This window comes from Eleutherodactylus coqui, chromosome 2 (assembly GCF_035609145.1).
Source record: "Eleutherodactylus coqui strain aEleCoq1 chromosome 2, aEleCoq1.hap1, whole genome shotgun sequence".
NCBI lineage: Eukaryota > Metazoa > Chordata > Amphibia > Anura > Eleutherodactylidae > Eleutherodactylus > Eleutherodactylus coqui.
Window position 1 is genome coordinate 148,664,373 of NC_089838.1, and position 23,667 is coordinate 148,688,039.

The following is a 23,667-nucleotide window of genomic DNA, read 5'->3' on the forward strand; positions in this document are numbered from 1 at the left end:
CTGAGGTAGTAATGTCGTGCGTAATACAGGTGGGCTTCGGCCCACACTGCATGCCCCAGTCAGACGGGTTCTTTAGAAGTGTACAGATGTATTAAAAACTCAGTGTGCACCTACAGCATGGGTGGCTCCCTGGAACCCACCGGCGGTACACAAAAATATCCCATTGCATTGCCCAACACAGCTGAGGTAGTAATGTCGTGCGTAATACAGGTGGGCTTCGGCCCACACTGCATGCCCCAGTCAGACTGGGGTTCTTTACAAGTGGACACATGTAGGTTTAACTCCCTGTGGACCCACTGCCTGGGTGGGTGCCAGGAAGCCACCGGCGGTACATAGAAATATCCCATTGCATTGCCCAACACAGCTGAGGTAACGTCAGCTGTAATGCAGGTGGGCTAAAAATTAATTTGATTACACTGTAGGCGAGGGCCCACAAAAATTGCTGTATCAACAGTACTAATGTACATCCCAAAAATTGGCCATGGCCAGCCAAGAGGGCAGGTGAAACCCATTAATCGCTTTGGTTAATGTGGCTTAAGTGGTAACTAGGCCTGGAGGCAGCCCAGTGTAACGAAAAATTGGTTCAAGTTAAAGTTCCAATGCTTTTAAGCGCATTGAAACTTATAAAAATTGTTCTGAAAAATTATTTGAGTGAGCCTTGTGGCCCTAAGAAAAATTGCCCGTTCAGCGTGATTACGTGAGGTTTCAGGAGGAGGAGCAGGAGGAGGAGGAGGAGGAATATTAGACACAGATTGATGAAGCAGAAATGTCCCCGTTTTGGATGGTGAGAGAGAACGTAGCTTCCATCCGCGGGTGCAGCCTACGTATTGCTTACGTATCGCTGCTGTCCGCTGGTGGAGAACAGAAGTCTGGGGAAATCCAGCCTTTGTTCATCTTGATGAGTGTTAGCCTGTCGGCACTGTCGGTTGACAAGCGGCTACGCTTATCTGTGATGATTCCCCCAGCCGCACTAAACACCCTTTCCGACAAGACGCTAGCCGCAGGACAAGCAAGCACCTCAAGGGCATACAGGGCTAGTTCAGGCCACGTGTCCAGCTTCGACACCCAGTAGTTGTAGGGGGCAGAGGCGTCACCAAGGATGGTCGTGCGATCCGCTACGTACTCCCTCACCATCCTTTTGCAGTGCTCCCGCCGACTCAGCCGTGACTGGGGAGCGGTGACACAGTCTTGGTGGGGAGCCATAAAGCTGGCCAGGCCCTTAAAGACTGTTGCACTGCCTGGGATGTACATGCTGCTCGATCTACGCACATCCCCTGCAACATGGCCCTCGGAACTGCGCCTTCTGCCACTAGCGCTGTCGGCTGGGAATTTTACCATCAGCTTGTCCGCAAGGGTCCTGTGGTATAGCAACACTCTCGAACCCCTTTCCTCTTCGGGAATCAGAGTGGGCAGGTTCTCCTTATACCGTGGATCGAGCAGTGTGTACACCCAGTAATCCGTAGTGGCCAGAATGCGTGCAACGCGAGGGTCACGAGAAAGGCATCCTAACATGAAGTCAGCCATGTGTGCCAGGGTACCTGTACGCAACACATGGCTGTCTTCACTAGGAAGATCACTTTCAGGATCCTCCTCCTCCTCCTCCTCCTCAGGCCATACACGCTGAAAGGATGACAGGCAATCAGCCGGTGTACCGTCAGCAGCGGCCCAAGCTGTCTCTTCCCCCTCCTCCTCATCCTCCTCATGCTCCTCCTCCTCCTCCTGTACGCGCTGAGAAATAGACAGGAGGGTGCCCTGACTATCCAGCGGCATACTGTCTTCCCCCGCCCCCGTTTCCGAGCGCAAAGCAGCTGCCTTTATGGTTTGCAGGGAATTTCTCAAGATGCATAGCAGAGGAATGGTGACGCTAATGATTGTAGCATCGCCGCTCACCACCTGGGTAGACTCCTCAAAATTACCAAGGACATGGCAGATGTCTGCCAACCAGGCCCACTCTTCTGAAAGGAATTGAGGAGGCTGACTCCCACTGCGCCGCCCATGTTGGAGTTGGTATTCGACTATAGCTCTACGTTGTTCATAGAGCCTGGCCAACATGTGGAGCGTAGAGTTCCACCGTGTGGGCACGTCGCACAGCAGTCGGTGCACTGGCAGCTTAAAGTGATGTTGCAGGGTGCGCAGGGTGGCAGCGTCCGTGTGGGACTTGCGGAAATGTGCGCAGAGCCGGCGCGCCTTTACGAGCAGGTCTGACAAGCGTGGGTAGCTTTTCAGAAAGCGCTGAACCACCAAATTAAAGACGTGGGCCAGGCATGGCACGTGCGTGAGGCTGCCGAGCTGCAGAGCCGCCACCAGGTTACGGCCGTTGTCACACACGACCATGCCCGGTTGGAGGCTCAGCGGCGCAAGCCAGCGGTCGGTCTGCTGTGTCAGACCCTGCAGCAGTTCGTGGGCCGTGTGCCTCTTATCGCCTAAGCTGAGTAGTTTCAGCACGGCCTGCTGACGCTTGCCCACCGCTGTGCTGCCACACCGCGCGACACCGACTGCTGGCGACATGCTGCTGCTAACACATCTTGATTGTGAGATAGAGGAGGAGGAGGAGGAGGAGGAGGGTGCTTTAGTGGAGGAAGCATACACCTCCGCAGATACCAGCACCGAGCTGGGGCCCGCAATTCTGGGGGTGGGTAGGACGTGAGCGGTCCCAGGCTCTGACTCTGTCCCAGCCTCCACTAAATTCACCCAATGTGCCGTCAGGGAGATGTAGTGGCCCTGCCCGCCTGTGCTTGTCCACGTGTCCGTAGTTAAGTGGACCGTGGCAGTAACCGTGTTGGTGAGGGCGCGCACAATGTTGCGGGAGACGTGGTCGTGCAGGGCTGGGACGGCACATCGGGAAAAGTAGTGGCGACTGGGAACTGAGTAGCGCGGGGCCGCCGCCTCCATGATACTTTTGAAGGACTCCGTTTCCACAACCCTATACGGCAGCATCTCAAGGCTGATGAATTTTGCGATGCGGACGGTTAACGTTTGAGCGTGCGGGTGCGTGGCGGCGTACTTGCGCTTGCGCTCGAACACTTGCGCAAGCGACGGCTGAACGGTGCGCTGAACTACACTGCTGGATGGGGCCGAGGACAGCGGAGATGAGGGTGTGGGTGCAGGCCATGAGGCGGTAGTGCCTGTGTCCTGAGAGGGGGGTTGCATCTCAGTGGCAGGTTGGGGCACAGGGGGAGAGGCAGGGGTGCAAACCGGAGGCGGTGAACGGCCTTTGTCCCACCTTGCGGGGTGCTTGGCCATCATATGTCTGCGCATGGTGGTGGTGGTGAGGCTGTTGGTGTTGGCTCCCCGGCTGAGCTTTGCGCGACAAAGGTTGCACACCACTGTTCGTCGGTCGTCAGGCGTCTCTGTGAAAAACTGCCAGACCTTAGAGCACCTCGGCCTCCGCAGGGTGGCATGGCGCGAGGGGGCGCTTTGGGAAACACTTGGTGGATTATTCGGTCTGGCCCTGCCTCTACCCCTGGCCCTGGACACCGCACTGCCTCTTGCAACCTGCCCTGCTGATGCCCTTGACTCCCCCTCTGAAGACCTGTCCTCCTGAGTAAGCGTTGCACACCAGGTGGGGTCAGTCACCTCATCGTCCTGCTGCTCTTCCTCCGAATCCTCTGTGCGCTGCTCCCTGGGACTTACTGCCCTTACTACTACCTCACTGCAAGACAACTGTGTCTGATCGTCATCGTCCTCCTGACCCACAGAAAGTTGTTGAGACAGTTGGCGGAAGTCCCCAGCCTCTTCCCCCGGACCCCGGGAACTTTCGAATGGTTGGGCATCAGTGACGATAAGCTCCTCTGGTGGGAGAGGAACCGCTGCTGCCCAATCTAAGCAGGGGCCCGAGAACAGTTCCTGGGAGTGCTCCCGCTCCTGAGCAGGTGTTATTGTAGTGGAGTGAGGAGGCTGGGAGGAAGGAGGAGCAGCAGACAGAGGATTCGGATTGGCAGCAGTGGACGGCGCAGAACTGCGGGTAGACGATAGGTTGCTCGAAGCACTTTCTGCCATCCAGGACAGGACCTGCTCACACTGCTCATTTTCTAATAACCGTCTCCCGCGTGGACCCATTAATTGGGCGATGAATGTGGGGACGCCAGAAACGTGCCTCTCTCTTAATCGCGCAGCAGTCGGCTGCGACACACCTGGATCAGGAGCTTGGCCTGTGCCCACACCCTGACTTGGCCCTCCGCGTCCTCGGCCGCGTCCACGTCCTCTAGGCCTACCCATACCCCTCAGCATGCTGTATTACCAGTGATTTGATTTCACAGGCAGGAAATAAATTGGCGCAAGACTGCAGGCCAAATATAATTTTTGCCCTTTTTGGAAAACGAAAGGCCCCACTGCCTCTAGTGAATGAATTATCTAAGTTTAATAACTGTGCTGTGTCCCTGCTTATGTGTCACAGAACGTGAGGGTAGCAGAGTTATTATAACTCTGGCAGAGCAGGTATTTTTTTTCCCAATTAAGGAAAGCAAATGGCGAAGCCAGCAGTAAAGCGTAGCTGGGTGCGTATGATTTAGCAATGTTTTTCACGCAGCTCACACGTCTCCACAGGCGTAAGGACGGACAGAGGCTGGACAAATAGATTTGTTTTCAGTTTTTTCCCACCAACAGGCAGCACTGCGTATATTCAATGAACATGAGAAGTTTAATAACTGTGCTGTGTCCCTGCTTATGTGTCACAGAACGTGAGGGTAGCAGAGTTATTATAACTCTGGCAGAGCAGGTATTTTTTTTCCCAATTAAGGAAAGCAAATGGCGAAGCCAGCAGTAAAGCGTAGCTGGGTGCGTATCATTTAGCAATGTTTTTCACGCAGCTCACACGTCTCCACAGGCGTAAGGACGGACAGAGGCTGGACAAATAGATTTGTTTTCAGTTTTTTCCCACCAACAGGCAGCACTGCGTATATTCAATGAACATGAGAAGTTTAATAACTGTGCTGTGTCCCTGCTTATGTGTCACAGAACGTGAGGGTAGCAGAGTTATTATAACTCTGGCAGAGCAGGTATTTTTTTTCCCAATTAAGGAAAGCAAATGGCGAAGCCAGCAGTAAAGCGTAGCTGGGTGCGTATCATTTAGCAATGTTTTTCACGCAGCTCACACGTCTCCACAGGCGTAAGGACGGACAGAGGCTGGACAAATAGATTTGTTTTCAGTTTTTTCCCACCAACAGGCAGCACTGCGTATATTCAATGAATAATAACTGTGTTGTGGCCCTGCCTATACAATTCTTTCCCTGCAGTATCAATGGAGGGTGGAATGCTCTGCAGAGGCGATTTTGAGAAGCCCAAAAAAAATGCAGCACAGCCAACAGCAGCCTGGACAGTACTGCACACGGATAAATATGGCCCTAGAAAGGACCGTTGAGGTTCTTGAAGGCTACACTCACTCCTAACACTCTCCCTGCCTATGCAGCACTTCTGTCCCTAATGCCAGGTGCAACGGTCTGCAGAGGCGATTTTGAGAAAAAAAAAAATCCCACTGCTAACAGCAGCCAACACACAGCTATCAGTGGCCCTAATAAGGACCTTTGGGGGGTCTTGAAGCCTACACTAACTACCAATTCTTTCCCTACAGCAGCTCCGGTACAAACAGCACTGTCCCTCATCTAACTCACACCGCATCTGAGGCGAGCCGCGGGAGGGGCCGACTTTTATATTAGGCGAACACCTGATCTCGCCAGCCACTCACAGCAGGGGGGTGGTATAGGGCTTAAACGTTGCAGGGGGAAGTTGTAATGCCTTCCCTGTCTTTCAATTGGCCAGAAAAGCGCGCTAACGTCTCAGGGAAGGAAGTGAAAGTAACCAGAACACCGCATGGTGTTCGTTACGAATAACGAACATCCCGAACACCCTAATATTCGCACGAATATCAAGCTCGGACGAACGCGTTCGCTCATCTCTATTAATCACCTGATAAGGTAAAACATATGTCAACATAGCATACCAAATAAGAAAACACTGGGTAAAAAGGACTTGAAAATGGACTTGAGATGGAATAGTTCTGTTCAAAGTTCCCACATTTTATCAGTGGACTTCAAGCTGAACTGCAGCAACCAATGCCACCCTAGTGGGCCTGCCAAATGGGGCTTAAATGTATATAATGAGAATATAGTTCTGTTGTTTTACAAATGACTAATCAGGCCACATATGGAATGTTGTGTAGTTTTAGGTGTGTTTTGACACAACCTTACAGTACACTAGGCCTATTGTGATTAGCCACAGCAAATGATACCTGTGCACATATTGATTGATGGGTTCTCCTGGGTTGTGAGAGCACTGCAAGCTTTCAGCCAATATGAAAAATAATCTCACCTCATACTCAAAGTCTTCCGTTCTGTCTCCATCAGCAGGCAAGCTGGAAAGATACTCATTACCTTCGTAAAATTCATGCTCCATTGGATGAAGAGAATGGCAGCTATATGGAAAAAATTGGTGCAAGAAGGCCAGATGAGACAATGTTCTTCTTTTTAATTAAAATATGACAAACTTATCTGCAGCTTTCTCGTTTCAAGAGGTTAGGATGGGTTGCTAATCTAAAGAAACACTGAACAAAAAGATATGTTTCTTTTCATTTACTGCACACTTAGAGTAGTCATTTTCATAGCTTAAATTGGATTCTAGGCAATGATCTGTGCACCAAATCAAAAGAAATACAGCAGTACATTCATAACAAAGGGCTGGCAATGTTCCGCAGCTGCAGGATTCCAATCTGTCTTTTTGAAGCTCAGCCTGTCTGCTAATGAAGCCATGTCCACATTTTATATTCTGGAAAATGTGGACACAATAACTTCAATAAATACAGAAGTACACTTTGCAATAAATTGAAAATACTTTTCTAACAATGAAGGGCAGCGAATGGCTTGATGTGCAGCTTGGTTTCTTAATTCGCTTATAAGTTGGTATTATCTTTCTAATCTCTACATGGGGTCCAGGAGGCAAAGATTGATTAGGGAAAAGAATACTGTCTTTTTTTTTCAATTTTAGATATATTTTAGAAATATTACATGTGCTGAATGCTTTACAGCATGATTCTTTTGATGACGAAAAGCTGCTTGAAGTAAAGTATGAGTTTCAAGTGCAGCTAGGGCCAAGATGTTGGCTGCATTGTGTGGTTTCATCGGCTGACTTTCAGATGTTAAGTAGAGAACTTTCAAATACCATTTAAAGGTGAGAACTTTTTATTATTACTTGATCCTATTTTTCATAAACTTAAACTAGGTATTCATAATAAGTAAATATTAATAAAAATAACCATACCTGTCAGATAGAAGAAAAGGACAAATGTCAGGAACTGGTGGAGTGGATGGTCTAAGTTTGGCAAGAGCCATGATATGCTCGAATGTGATGTCAGTTTGAGTGCTCACATTCACAAGCTGCACCTCCTGGGAACTTCCATGAGCCTTGTTAACCGGTGTTCGTCTTAAGACTTGAACTACTATTGGGTCTTTAGCATTACGAAAGGCTTCAACTGCTTCTTCGTGAGTAGCTTTTAACAGGTCCTTTCCATTAACCTATACAAAAGGAAAAATCATAACGTATTGTTTATTGTGCTTTTACAACAGGACTAAATGCTAATTTTATTATATACAAAATATAACTTATTATGAAAAGCTCTCTTTTTTCATTAACTTATTTTCTCCTACATAACATAACATTCTTCCTGTTTTACCTTGTTTATTTGAAGCTAAAGACAATTGTATTTAACCTGAACTTCAAATTTGAGGCTAACATGACCATCAAAAGTGAAACAGTGATTCCTATGGATACTTAAAATTATATTATATATTACTGCTTTTTAATTTAGGAAAATTAAAGAGAATTTAAACTATAGACATTCCCATAGGTATTCCATATTGAAGTATGAGAAGTATTATGTCAGGTATTACTGTTGAAGTCTCAGGCTACACAGGGTAGAAAACGACAACTATTTTCTGAACCTTAAATATGTTAAGAGCAGCTGTAACCCCATACACCTTATGACACCCCCTTACACTTTTCTTGTTAGGTCATACAAAGTGTGCTATTCAGAGGGCCAATAAATGAAAACAAAAGAAATCATCTCTCATCCAAGTGTTTCTTTATGGATTACATGATTCAATTTAGATTAAGCTTACTTTATATGTAAGAAGGATTGAACTTGCAGACAAATGAGCATTAGGGAGAGTTGCACACAAATGACAATCCAGTGTGAGAACCTGCACATTTTTAAGGTGGGTTTGTGTGCCAGGGCTGCTTTTTAATCTTAGCCAGTCCCTATATGTGCCAATGGTTACATGATCAATTGCAAAAGTATATGTTCTTTAAACAAAATTGAACAAATAGCTCAGCAACAAAGAAGCTTGGTCTACACCTCCATGTTAAAAAAAATACTGTATAAGGCCTTAGTCAGACGGGCGTTTTTTCGCGCGATTTGCGGATCGCATGACGGATGCGCATCCGCAAATCGCGTGACCGGTGCCCGAAAATCTGCTCCTAGCCGCGTTTCATTAGAAACGGGCCGGAGCTGTCCAGCGCATTGCATTCAATGGAGCCGGCAATACAGCCCGCTCCATTGAAAGCAATGCGCTGCGGGCGAGTGTGGGATGAATTGTCGGGAAGGGCTTAAATATATAAGCCCTTCCCTGCAATTCATCCAGAAAAGTGTTAAAATAAAAAATATATATATACTTACCTGCTCCCGGCAGCCGGAGTTCCGCGCGGCCGGCCTGCAGTGGGTGTGAAGGGGGTGTGAGTCAGACTTGCCCCCTGATTGGCTCAGCCTGAGCCAATCAGAGGCAGGTCTGACTCACACCCATTCATGAATTCAGGAATGGCTGTGAATGAGACCTGCCTCTGATTGGCTCAGCGCTGGGCCAATCAGGGGGCAGGTCTGACTCACACCCACTGCAGGCCGGCCGCGCGGAACTCCGGCTGCCGGGAGCAGGTGAGTATATATATATTTTTTATTTCAACACTTTTCTGGATGAATTGCAGGGAAGGGCTTATATATTTAAGCCCTTCCTGACAATTCATCCCGCACACGCCGGCAGCCCATTGCTTTTAATGGAGTCGGCTGTATTGCCGGCTCCATTGAATTCAATGGGCAAACATCGTTCTTTTCTGCCACAGCTGTTACAGCTGTGGCAGAGAAGAAGGATTTGTCTTCTATATGTTCTCAATGGGGTCGGCGCTGCTGCCGCCGGCCCCATTGAGCGCATATAGAGAAGAGAACAGGAATCGCAGATCGCAGATAGGTGCGATCTGCGATTTCTGTTCTATAATTTATCGGACGAGCGCATAAAAAGCGCTCATGTGTCCGATACCATTGCAAAGAAATGGTTTTATTAAATCGCCGGACGCATGCGCATGCGCAAATCGCGGCAAAAAACGCCCGTCTGACTAAGGCCTTACACAAAGGAGTCTCTGGATAAAGAAGACATTAGATACTAACTGAGCAGCATGGTTTGTTAAAAATCTGAAAAGACAGAACAGCCCATTAATGCATTAAATGGAATCTGTTAGTTAGAACATGTTGTACAAACTACAGGTATCGTATTATAGGGCAGAAGGAGCTAAGCAGACTGGTATATAGTTTGGTTAGGAAAGATTCAGCATAACTTGTGTTTTATTCATTTAAATGTTTGCATATTCTGAGCTTAACGGTCCAATGGGTGGTCCTGTCAGTGATTGGCAGCCTTCCCTATATGACAGGACCGCCCATTGGACCACTGAGCTCAGAATGTACATAAGTATAAACAAATAAAACACAAATTATGCAGAATCTTGCCCCATAAACCTAAAACATGATACCTGCAGTTTGTATAGCATAATTCAGTTGACATGTTTCCTTTAAAGTAATGCAACCTAATGGCAAATTCAATCATTTTTAAGAACACACAATTATATAGGGCATATTTTCTTAATGACAGCCCAGAACTAGAGATGAGCGAGCATACTCGTCCGAGCTTGATGCTCGTTCGAGTATTAGGGTGCTCAAGATGCTCGTTACTCGAGATGAGCACCACGCGGTACTCGTCTCGATTAAACGAGCACTGACCATTGAAAGCAATGGGCTGCCGACTAGCGCGGGATGAATTTTCGGGAATGGCTTAAGAATATAAGCCCTTACCTGAAATTCATCCAGAAATGTGTAAAAAGTAAAAAAAATATATATACTCACCTTGTCCCAGCAGAACGATGTTAGCCCATTGAATTCAATAGGCTGCCGGCGAGCGCGGGATGAATTTTCGGAAAGGGCTTAAAAATATAAACCCTTACCTGAAAATCATCCTTAAGGGTGCGTTCAGACAAGCGTGTTTTGGCACGCACAAAAACACGCTTGTATTTACAACACTGCATTCCCTATGGTGTGTGCACATGTCCGTACTTTGCAGGTGTGTGCCTGCAAAAATAGGACATGCGTGCACCATAGGGAATGCACGCATTGTTTTCAATGGAGCCGCGGCGGCTCCATTGAAAACAATGGCCTGCTGCTGAATACTACTCAGAGCAGTTCAGAAGAACTGCCGGCCAGACGCGGCTGAACTCCGGCTGCAGCGGAAAGGTGAGTATACTTTTTTTTTTTACACATTTTAGAATGATTTTCAGGTAAGGACTTATATTTTTAAGCCCTTCCTGAAAATTCATCCCGCGCTCGCCGGCAGCCCATTACTTTCAATGGAGCCGGCTGTATTGCCGGCTCCATTGAATTCAATGGGCTAACATCGTTCTTCTCTGCCACAGCTGTGGCAGAGGAGAACGACCTTTATGCTGACAGTGGGGGGGGGGAGGTCTCACTCTTGCCACTATTGTGGCTTAATAGTGAGACCTCGGAGCCCGAAATGCAGCCCTGCATGTTGCTCCTCACCTGCCCTATCCATTTCTGTGTTTTTTACATGACTTTGGTGATTTGCTAAGATTTTCACAAATGAAAACCTTAGCGGAGCACCAGTCATATACAAAAATGCTCGAATCGCCCATTGACTTCAATGGGGTTCGTTACTCAAAACGAACTCTCGAGCATCACTGAAAGTTCGACTCGAGTAACGAGCACTCGAGCATTTTGGTGCTCGCTCATCTCTACCCAGAACCACTTTTTGGTTAAAGCTGAGAGCTGTAATAAAGAGAAGTTCTTGTGCTGATGGGCAAAATACATAATTGATTTACTCATATTCCTTTTACAGTGAGCAATAAAGAATGTTAATCATTTACAGAAATATGTTTTTAATTTAGCTCATCCAAGCATGTTGGAGGAACATGGGCAGTATGATTGCCCAAGCACTGGTGCTTTTATACTCTCACTGAGTACAGTCATCCTAATAACATCCTGCTAGATCAATTGTCTTTATGTGAACTGGTTAACAGCTAGTATGTGAATATGGATATAAGATTGGGAGCAGAGACTGAAAATTGTGTAAATATATTCCATGTGCATTGCACTTTCCATGTATATTGTGAAATATAAGTTAAGACTATAAAAACTATAAATAATAATTACACATTATTTGAAAGCATAAGATTTCTGACCATGTATAAGTTGAAGTCTATATATCATAACGACCTTCAAAAGTTTTCTGTTGTATATGACATTACTGAAGAAACAGAAAAGTCAAAAGTATAAAACATGAATGTGACCCTTATCTGAACAGTTTCAGACCAATTATAAAGGAACTTAATGTGCAAAAAATCAGTGCTCATGCACAATTGTTGTCATAAACTGGACGAACCAAGTCCATTAAGATATTCCATGGGTACAAGGAATCAGCTTCTCGGCTGCTGAGGTATATACTCTATAGATAAATGATCAGCACTAGTAATAAGCTGACTTTTGAAAAGTTTGGTTCAGAAAATTAAATCATGGGAAAAATCTTGAATATCTACCATACTCTGAAAGGCTTAAATTTTCCCCTGATTTGATTGGTCTAGTTTTGTTTAAAACTGTTGCACACACACACCAAACAATTATGCTATGACAAACAGCAGATATCCTTTTGAAACATGTACATGGGTCGGGCTACTGTTGTGAACATGGTTTTTTCTGAAATTCCAATAAAGCTTTAAAGTTTCACTCGTGGATTGCTTTCCTGTACAGTATAAGAGAACTGAAGCTATCCTCTTTTAAACACTTTCTGAAATAATTAGGCTTAGTGAAAGGTCTGTCTAATAACACTGGTTTACAAAAACAAATTTAGCTGCTTTTTAATACATTTTTGGGTGCTGATATCAGATCTGACCTTAAAAACAGCCACTATGTCTAGTTTTTTTTCTTTTTGCTATTGGGCATTCAATATCTTACAAAATTAGGAATATCTCATGTTCATAAGGAATGGCATCTATTTATCGATTGATCAAAGCTTCCTATTCGTCCTCCATGAGACGCAGAGCTGCGGTCCTTTGTGAAAGCATCTCTGCGGCCATTTGGAAATGCTATGCTCAGTCTGCTTAAAAGTCTGGTTAGTGCTGCGTTATGAGGTCCATCTTTATGGCCAGAATGAGATTTGTCATCTTGGCTTTGCAGTAGGGATTGAGAAGTTTTGCGACCTAGTAATAATCTGATGTTTTGATATGGATGGAATGTTGTGTTCCTCCCACCCCTGCCTTTGGACATATATAACCCCCCTCCTCTTCTTCCTCTTCCATACTTGTAGCATATGTTCCAGCAGTGTTTGGGTTTCTTTTTGCTTTATGTTAATGAAAACACATCGCCAGGTAAAGGCCCATTTACATAGAGCGATGATCGCTCAAAGATCGCTCAAACGACAGTTTGAGTGACAGCTTTGAGCGATCATTTTGCATAAACTATTTAGTAGCTACTCAGCTACTTAACCCCTTCATGACATGGCCTATTTTGGGCTTAAGGATGCAACAATTTTTGGCGGATTTTCTTCTCCGTTTATCAAAAGTCATAACTTTTTTATTTTTCCGTCGACGCGGCCGTATGAGGGCTTGTTTTTTGCGTGGCAAACTGTAGTTTTTATCGGTGCCACTTTTGGGTACATAGACTATATTGTAAAACTTTATTTTTTATTTTTTAATGATAGCAGGAAGAGAAAACTCATCAATTCTGCCATAGATTTTTTTTTTTTACAGCGTTAATCATGCAGCATAAATGAGACATTCCATTTTTTCTGTGGACTGGTACGGTTACAACGATACCAAAATTCTTACATTTTTTTTAGCTTTTCCCACTTTTCTGCAATAAAAACCCTTTTTTTTGGAAATCGTTTTTCTATTCTAAATTGCTGCATTAAAAGTCCTGTAACTTTTTTATTTTTCGATGTACGGAGCTCTATGAGGGCTTATTTTTTGCAAGACGAGCTGTAGTTTTTTACTGGTACCATTTTGGGGTACATACGGCTTTTTTGATCATTTTTATTGCGTTTTTAGTGAGGCAAAATGCTAAAAATTAGCATTTTGCCTCAGTTTTTTTGCGTTTTTTTTTAGCATTTTGTTCCGTGCACAGTCAAAAGCATGTTCAACTTATTGTACGCATCGTTACGGATGCGACAATACCAAATATGTGGGGTTTTATTTTTTTTTTACCTTTATTTTATGCTAATCTGAGAAAAAGCATTAAAAAATGTATTTTTTTACATTTTTTTAATTCATTTTTTAATCTTTGTTTTTTTTACACTGTTTGTGTCCCTCTGAGGGACTTTAACCACTGCCCTGATGATTGCTGTCATAAGGCATGGTAGCTCTGCCATGCCTTATCGCTTATACAGCGATCATAGGCATAGGCAATACAGGACGCCAGTGTCTGGTATCCTGTTGCCATGGTGACAGGCCAGGCTCTCGCGATGACATCGCGAGTGCCGGCCGGAGACACAGAGGGAGTCCACTCCCTCTGTGAACTCTTTCCCTGCCGCGATCTACTGCGGGATAGCGCGGGATCATATGTGATCCCGTGCTATCTCCAGGACGTAAGTTTACGTCCTGTTGCGGGAAGTACCAGGCTGCCAGGACGTAAACTTACACCCTGCAGCGGGAAGGGGTTAATAGCAATTTAGTGTGCAACTGAAGCCTTTAGCTGAAAGCAGTTAATAGCCCGAGGAAAAAGTAAATGTTACTGGTTGTCTTCTAATGTGGACATGAATAAAGAGAAGCATGTCCTTTTTATCATACATCGGCTTCATGATCTTCTTTTGAAGAATAAGAGAACATCAATAGCCCGAGGGCTCTTATCTGCTTTTAGTACCTTTGTTCTCCGACGGGAAACAATGCTATCTGCACTACCCATGGGGAACTCCTGATAAGGCTGAATGACGATTTTCAGGTTGTCCTGAATTTAACGAGCAGCTCGCAGTGCATGAAAAGTGTATGATGGTCGCGCGTTTAGATGCAATGATTATCGCTCTGTGCAAATGGGCCTTAAATAAGCCACAGTCCCTCAGAAGCATAATATGTGAGAACAGAAGGGCACAGAGTATAGCTTGTATCTTTGTGAGTTGTGCCTGCTTAGTGCAGCGTAATTGAATTCCCCAAACCCCACTGCTAGATGCATAAGGCCTGCAAATAATTTTTAGTCACCAGACTGACGACTTTGGACAACATCTGAGGCCACAAACAGAAAATTGCAATATTCTCTGCATCAAATTTAGTGTATCTGTCTGCTTTGTTGCTATATATGTTGACAGCAACATAAGTATAGCCTCTCTCAATTTACAGACCTCGTTTCATATGGGCATATAAACATGATGCAGCTTCTTTCTCTGCTCCTTTCAATAGAACCCTGTTTAAGTTTTCTGCTGTTATACAAGCTTTCACACCCAGCAGCAATATATTCTCTGTAGAATATCTGTCCCTAACAACAGACTTTTAAAATATAGGAATATAAATGTGATGCAGCTTCTCTGTCATGTGCTCAAATATAGAATGGGAGCTGGTTACACTGTTATAGATGATTAAGTCATGTGATACAACCGTCTAATGAAACTGCTACCCATATGCAAGATGATGGACACATTTGATGACAACATCAAAGCACCCTGACTGTTGATTGGCTTCATGCTGACTTCTGTAGCAGTCATGATAGGAAATTCAATTTCCCATGACTTTCTACAAATATCAGTTTGGGCTTACCTAATCCGATTTCGAGAAGGTCAAGATAATTTTATCGCCCAGCTGATCAAGATGAGCAACACTAAAAATAATACAACCCCAATTCCAAAAAAGTTGGGACACTTTGTACAATGCAAATAAATGCTAAGAAAAAAAGGAATACAATGATTTGGAAACCTCATATAACCATATATTTTATTCACAATAGAACGCAAACCAGAACTTAAAGGTCAGACATGTTTCCATTTCCTTTTTTAACCCCTTAAGGACCAGGTTGTTTTGTACCTTAAGGACCAGACACTTTTTAGGGATTTTACCCATGTGGCGATTTTACTGCTCCATTTTTTTTCCTTTAGCTACCAAAATTATTTTTGCTGCGTTTTTTTTCCCGTGACATATTGGACTATTTTTTTAATATCTTTTTCACTGACTTTTTTTTCCGTTTTTTAGTTTTATTGGGGGTAAAATGCTAAAAAAAATGATTTTTTTAACATTTATAGTTTTTTTTAAAATTATTTTTATATTTACACTAAAATAAAGTATGGAAATGGGTTCCTCTATTTATTTCAGACGTTTTGATATATAGTATGTATGGTTTTGGTTTACAGGGCGCATACGGCGACGGTTTTTGTTGGCGTCTGCTTTGTGTTATTCTCTTTCTTTTGTATGTATTGTTGTTTTATTCTGCTATTTTGTTTTACTGATGTATGTAATTGTGTTTTTTACTATCTGTGTCCCCCATGACGTCATATAAGACCTCTGGGGGACACTCACTTTTTTTTTTTTTTAACTTTATTTGACATTTTCCCACTGTAGCTGGGCAGTCCATAGGACCCTCAGTTACAGGGGAAAGCAACCCCTGTGGTGACATTAGTCACCTGCAGAGCTGCCAGGGTCTAAGTCTGACCCTCCAGCTCTGCAGTAGCAGGGAATCCCGGGAGGTCACATGACCCCCCGAGGCTCCCGTAGTGAAAGAACTTCTTACTTTCACTTTGCCCCGACAGTGCTCATTGAGCACTGTACATCGGGGAAGCAGAAGGCAGGAAGGGTTAAAAACCCCTCCTGCCTTCTGCTCCAGGGTATCAGCTGTCACTAACAGCTGATAACCCGTATCTGCCTCTGACTGATTGCAGAGGCAGGAGACTTAGAGCACCGCCGTATTTTTACAATCGGTGGTCCTCAAAGCCCAGCACCAGCCGCCGTATATATACAGTGGCTGGTCCTTAATGGGTTAAAAAAATTAACTAATTTAGAAGTTGATGGCAGCAACACATCTAAAAAGAGGGTTTTCACTGTTAACAAAAGACATGGGTGCTAATGGAAAAGAGCTGGATAGTCAAATTTACAGTACATATCATGAAAAGATGCTGAAAATATGGAGAAATTCATGTGCACAAAGGACAAGGCCAATGGATGCTCGAGACGTACAGGCACTCAGGTGTCTCTGCATGAAAAACAGGCATGATTCTGTAATGTAAATCACTGCGTGGGCTCAGGAATACTTTCAGAAATCATTGCCTGTGAACACAGTTTGCAATCTATAAATGCAAGTTAAGGCCTTAGTCACACGGGCGTTTTTTGCCGCGATTTGCGGATCGCATGACGGATGCGCATCCGCAAATCGTGTGACCGGGGCCGAAAAATCGCCCCGAAAAATCTGCTCCTAGCCGCGTTTCAATAGAAACGGGCCGGAGCTGTCCAGCGCATTGAATTCCGCATTGGAGCCGGCAATACAGCTGGCTCCATTGAAAGCAATGGCCTGCGGGCGATCTCACAATGAATTTTCGGGAAGGGCTTAAAAATATGAGCCCTTGCCGAAAATTCATCCAGAAATGTGTAAAAACAAAAAAATATATATATACTCACCTGGTCCCGGCAGACGGAGTTCAGCGCGGCCGGCAGTTCTCCTGAACTGCTCTGAGTAGTATTCAGCAGCCGGGGATTTAAAATCCCCGCCTGCTGAATGAGCTGCCTCTGATTGGTCACAGCCTCACCAATCAGAGGCAGCTCTCACTCACATCCATTCATGAATGGGTGAGTGAGTGCTGCCTCTGATTGGCTCAGCGCAGGGACCAATCAGAGGCAAAAAACAAACAAACAAAAAAAAAAACCCTGTGCTGATTGATGCCAGGGTCCAGGATCGTGTTGAGCGTGCACCTTACATTTGAGATCATCCTTCCTTTCAAGTTAAGGTGTTGTGAGTGCTGTGGCAAATTGACTATCTTTAATTGATACAAAGAAGGAGCCATATATCAACAGTAAATACACTGTTCATGCGCAGGCAAAAATGTGAAAATATGCGGGGATACGCAATTTCCTGTGCTAGTAAAATGCTGTGATTTTTACGCAGCGTATTACTGTACAGTCGTGTGAAGCCAGCCTTAATCACAGATTTGAATTTCTCAGCAAATTTTCTATCAGATACATATGTCTCCTGCATCCCTTCCAATTTGAAATTATGGACTTGGTTCCAAGATGGTGGCTTTCAAATTCATCACCATGTGAGATACCACCCCTCTCAGATTTGCCCCCTTCACCTTAGTAATATGACACACACAGGATGGCATACCCAACTGTTTTCCATTTATTCAGGTGTCTCCATACCTTTGGACCATCCTGTATATTTTAGATCTGCAGTTGTCGTATTTTACCTTGAAACTGACCCCCGAGTGGTCAAAACACTGTGCTTTTTTTTAAAGGTAAGATTAATAAAAACTGACATTTCAGTTGATAACTGCAGTGCATTAGATCTTCACCTGTGGTTCTCCCAACCAATGTCAGATTGTACCCCTTGTTCTTGTTTTTAAAATATTTAAGAATTTAGTTCCGCCCTTTCTTACTGTTCTTCAAGCTATGCAAATTAAGTTTTTTAAAGGTCCTTTTACATGGGCCAGTAATCATGAAGGCATGTTTGATAGAGCGATTAAACTGTATGGGGAACTTGTCAATACAGTCTGAATCAGCTTGTGTGAAGTGTGAAGTGCGGGAAGATTGCTGGGTTTAGCTGAGTCTAGCTGCTTGGATGACATTGCCAGGCCAGAGATTAGAGCTCCAGGAAGAGAATTTTCATATTGCGGGTGCATTCTAGGAAAAGTGAAGAGTCGCTATGAGCGGGAAGACAGCTGGATTTAGCTGGGTCTAGCTGCTTAGAAGACATTGCCAAACCTTGCACTGTTAGTTTTACACTTAGTAGCATCTTATAGGTTATATATCATCACTAGAATTCTAGACTTTTAGAAGTTTGGAAGTGGACATGAACTGACAACATGGAAGAGGTGAAATGCATTTTCAGTGTACCTGAAGAAGCAGAGGAATGGAAGCATGTGACCCAAAGAAGCAGAACGATAGGATGTTAGCCAGCACCCTTACCGCTCAGAAACTGGTATCAAGCTCTCACACAGAACAATCAAGAGGTACATTAAGAAATGACTTTGCCCACAAAGAACAGTCTAGTAAGCACTTAGAATCCTCTTGGATGGAGAAAAAGAAGTGTTGTGAAGAAGAAAAGAAGAGTGCTGGTTGTGAGGCATTCCCAATTGAGAGGAACGGAGGCAGCTGTCTTCCAGGTGCACAACTCAAAGATGTGTCTGATAGGCTATCAAGACTCTGCAGTTCTACAGACAACTACCCATTCCTACTAATACATGTAGGGACAAATGACACAGCAATAAAGAACCTTGCAACTAACTGTAGAGACCTTGAAGACCTCAGCAGGAAAGTGAAGAAACTAGGAGCACAGGTAGTCTTCCTACCATTCCTGCCAGTGGATGACCATGGAATAAGGAGATGGAACAGGATTCTAGAGGTGAACCACTGGCTATGGATTTCTAGACCATGGAGTGAATTACCTAAATAATGCACTCCTTCCTAGAGATGGTTGCATCTTACAAAAACAGCTAAGCATATATTTAGCAGGCGCCTTGCTATACTTATTAGGAGAGCTTTAAACTAAAACAGTATGGGAAGGGAAAGGCCAAGTGAAAATATACAGCTAATTAATACATTTGACAACCTTGTTACTAGAAGTGGAAAGAAGGATACAACTTTTTTTTAAAGAAATAGACCTAATAAAAGAGAAGGCGGTATTGCGTTGTATGTTAGGAAAACATACATCTCCACAGAGATTCAAGCTTCAGAGCATGGTAGTTCTTTAGAAACTGTTTAAGTAAGAATACAAAGAGAAAACAACACAAAGGACACCATTGTAGGTATTTACTGTAGGCTCCTTAGTCTAGGAGAAGATATGGATGAACTCTTTCTAAATTAGATGGCCAAATTCTCAAAAAGGCATGACATAGTGATCATTGGAGATTTTAACTTTCCAGACATTTGTTGGGAATCTCTCTTAGACAAAACTGATGGATCCAACAAATTCTTATCACTCTTGCTGACAACTTTCCAAAAGGTAGAAGATAAAACAGGGGATCTGCTATCTTGGACCTAATTCTTACCCACAGGGAGGAAAAAGTTGAGGAAGTACGGTTGGCTGTGACCTTAGGAGGCAGTGATCATGCTATCCTTGAATTTTGGATAACAAGGGAAGGAAGACCTGAAAAGACTCAGACCTCAAGGTTGGATTTCAGAAAGACAGATTTTAATGGACTCAGAAAGAGGGTAGGATGGATCCAATAGCTGGGTGTTCTTAAGGACAGAAATGTCTGAAAAGGTTGGGAAATATTGCAAAATCAAATTCTCAAAGCACAATTGTTAAAAATTCCTTAAAGAAGGAAGTATGAGAAGCATTTAAAGAGACCAGGATGGATGAACACAGAACTTAAATACATGCTAAAAAGGAAAAATATGGTTATCGAATAGAAAGAGGGGGGAATATCTAAAGAAGAACATAATACAGTCTGTAGAAACTGTAGGGCAAGTGTCAGTAAGGCTAAAGCTAATAATGAATTAAGGCTTGTAACAGATGCCATTAACAATAAAAATAATTTTGAAGGTATGTCAAAGGCAAAAGAAAAGTCAAAGATGCTACAGGATGTTTACAGGATGAAATGGTGAATTGGTTAAAAATGATGTTGAGAAGGCTGGACTGTTTTGTATCTGTTTTCTCTCAGAAAATAGATATAACATCAGGTGATCTTCCCTGTGCTGTTGAAGGAATAAAAGAATGCAGGGTATCTACAAGCAGAGAGATGGTGATGGAACACTTAGCTAACTTAAATTATTTGAAGTCTCCAGGTCCAGATGAATTACAACCTAGGGTATTGAAGGAAAAAGCAGAGGTAATTGCTGAACCGTAATCTTTGAAAATTCATGGAGAACATGAGAAGTTTTAGAAGATTGGAAAAGGGCAAATGTTGTCTCTATCTTCAAAAAAAGGTAAGAAAGTGGATCTAGGAAACTACAGTCCTGTGAGCCTGACTTCTATACTGGGAAAGATGTTTGAACAAATTATTAAACATCATGTATGCAAGTACTTGGATAAAAATGGAGTAATTAACCAGAGCCAGCATGGGTTTGTAACTAACAAGTCATGCCAGACTAATATAATTTCCTTCTATGACAGATTCACTGACTAGGTTGATCAGGTAAATGCTGTGGAAATAGTGTATCATGACTTTAGTAAAGCATTTGACTTACCATCCTTATTGAAAAAATATCCAAGGCAACTGTTAGGTGGAATCATAACTGGTTGAGTAATCATACTGAAAAAGTGGTCATAAATGGTCATAAATGGCCATAAATTGGAAGAATGTGTCAAGTGGGGTACCACAAGGCTCTCTCCTGGGCCCAGTATTGTTCAACATATATGATCTGGAGGGTAAATGACACAAAGCTAGTAAGGACAGCTAACACTAGAGAAGAGAGAGAGAGGATTCAAAAGATCTAGAAAAGCTTGAACAGTGAGCAGCGACTAAGAGTGATATTTTACAAGGTGAAATGCAAGGTCCTTCATCTAGGCAAGAAAAATGCACATACAACATTCAGGGAATTAAGCTAAGCAGCAGCACATGTGAAAAAGCCTTGAGTATACTAATAGATCACAGACTGAACATGTGTCAGTAGCGTGATGCAGCAGCAAAAAAGGCAAACACAATTCTGGGATGTATTAAGGCAAGCATAGCTTCTAGATCATGAGTGGTAATTATCCCCATCTACTCTTCCTTAGTCAAACCTCATCTGGAATACGGTGTCCAATCCTGGGCACCCCAATTTAAAAAAGACATAGACAAACTAGAGCAAGTTCAGAGAGGAGCTACCAGGATGGTGAGTGGTCTACAAAACATGTCCTATGAGGAGCAGTTAAAGGTTCTGGAAATCTTTAACTTGCAAAAAAAAGTCTGAGAGGAGACTTAACAGCGGTCTACAAATATCTGAAGTGCTGTCACAATGCAGAGAGATCAGCCCTATTCTCATTTGCACAAGGAAAGACTAGAAGCTGAAAGGGGGGGGGGAGACACAAATTTGATATTACAAAAACTTTTTGAGTGGAACAGGTTGCCACTGGAGGTGGTGAGTTCTCCTTCAATGGAAGCCTTCAAAAATAGGCTGGACAGATATTTGTCTGGGATAATTTAGTTAATCCTGTATTGAGCAGGGGATTGGATTGGATGACCCTGGAGGTCCCTTCTAGCTCTACAATTCTATGATTAAGGCCATTGAAATGAGCGCCGATCAACAAGTTTATCCTGCTCCTATCGATCCTTTAATCTTTCCTGTTAAGTTTTATGCTTAAGATTTTGTACCATTTTTGTAACCCATCTTTACACTTGTTCTTTATTAGTGTCTTTTTGTAGGTGAGTTCTACAGAACTGAAAACAGACAGATTTATCAAGGCTGTCTTATATATAGAGTAAAGTTGGTGTGGCAGATTTTCCACATTTGTAGATGTTTGACAGATTTACCACATTTACCACATTTGTGATGTATGTTTGACTCAGTATCCTACATCACACCCCCTCTTGTGTGATATAGTTTAGACCAGTGATATACTTTAGGCCAGATTCACATGAGCATATGGGTATTTGGACACATATTTGTACTTTTGCACATCACATGTTGCGTATTCACATGCACAACAGCATTTTTTATTGTACTTTTTACATAAGCAGGTTGTGCGTAATTAATTACACATGCAGAAAACCACACAACAATGCTCTCAGCCACTTAAATGGCCAATTAGTTTAATAAGTTCAACATGTGTTCTTTCCCTGTGCAAATGTGCAGGAAAACATAGTACCATGGTATGCTAGGCTGAAAAAAGCCAAATGTCCAGTCCTTCCTGTTCTGCCTGACCGCCTTCCCCTTAATTATCCAGAGGAAAGCAAAAGAAGCCAATTTACTCCATTTTGGGAGGAAAAATCCCTTCCCAACTCCATAATAACAGCCAGAATAATCCCTGGATCAACATTATGAAGGTTTTTTACTGACTCCAAGGCCGGCATCACCACATCCTCAGGAAGAGAGTTCCACAGTCTCACTGCTCTTACAGTAAAGAATATCCTTCTATGTTGGTGATGAAACCTTCTTTCCTCTAAACATATAGGATGCCCTCTTGTTACTGTACACAGTCCTGGGTATAAACAGATCCTTGTATTGTCCCCTAATGCAGAGGTCCCCAACTCCAGTCCTCAGGGACCACCAACAGGTCATGTTTTCAGGATATCCTATGGTAAGAACACCTGTGGCAATGTGTGAGGCATGACCTGTTGGGGGTCCCTGAGGACTGGAGTTGGGGAACACTGCCCTAATGTATTTATGCATAGTTATTTGGTCGCCCCTCAAAAATAGGACATGCTGCATATGTTTTTGTGCAATAGAACTGAGCACGCCAAATATGCACATGTGAACAACCCATTGAAATCAAATTTTTCATACACAAATATTTGCAGAAATATGCCCTTGTGAATCTGGCCTTAGATCGTTTTTTTGCACCAAAAAACTGACATGCCAGTAATAATAAGTCTTGTGCACTTTGGAACTCAAGAAATTTGCACCTCCTTTTCTAGATATTTTTGGAAAGTGTCTAGAAAGGTCCAGAAAAGTGTCCAGATAATTTTGAAAAGTGTCCAGAAAGGCACAAACATCTGTTCTTTTTAGTGCAAATTATTAGCAAATTTCTCTAAAATGTTTTACGCCAAAATTTAGGAGCAAATAATGAATTCTCATAGAATAGCAACAGTAAATCTGCTCCACTATTATAGATGTGGCCTCACTAGAGCTCTATACAGTGGGATCACAATATCCCTCTTTCTTGTGGTTATACCTTTAGAATCCTACTTCTTCTCACTATTGCTCAGCCACACTGAAATGCAGTTTTCATTGTTTTGACTATTTAACTAGCAAAACTAAATAATTTTCGATGTTACAGAAATTTCCAGGGATACTCTATGGCCGCCTGCAGATGGCTGTACCGCGCCCCTGCAGGGACCAGCGAGTACACACCTGCTTCCGCGGCTCCGGCTGTTTGATGTGCCGGCTGCCAGGCAGCCGGCGCAAGCGCAGACCAGAGCCGGCGGCCGGGGAGTGAGATTTCTGTGCAGGGCTCTGTGAGACCCGCACAGAAATGCAGCATGCTGCAATTTGTTTGCCACGCATGATTTCACGTGGACAAATCGCGGCCATCTGCCTAGGATTGTGTTTGCTATTGCAATCCTATGGCAGCTTCCACGGGCAGAAATT

The 23,667-nt window shown here is 43.6% G+C and overlaps 1 protein-coding gene across 2 annotated transcripts in view; it reads right to left on the minus strand.

The window, feature by feature from the left end:
- PDZRN4 (PDZ domain containing ring finger 4) overlaps positions 1-23,667 on the minus strand; it is a 180,312-nt gene that overhangs the window by 60,865 nt on the left and 95,780 nt on the right. For both annotated transcript variants that reach the window (XM_066591748.1, XM_066591747.1), the window contains exons 2-3: positions 7,252-7,505; positions 6,307-6,409 (exon numbers count right to left, since the gene is read on the minus strand). In XM_066591748.1, coding sequence (XP_066447845.1) covers positions 6,307-6,409; positions 7,252-7,505 — 357 coding nt within the window. The remainder of the gene's footprint in view (positions 1-6,306; positions 6,410-7,251; positions 7,506-23,667) is intronic.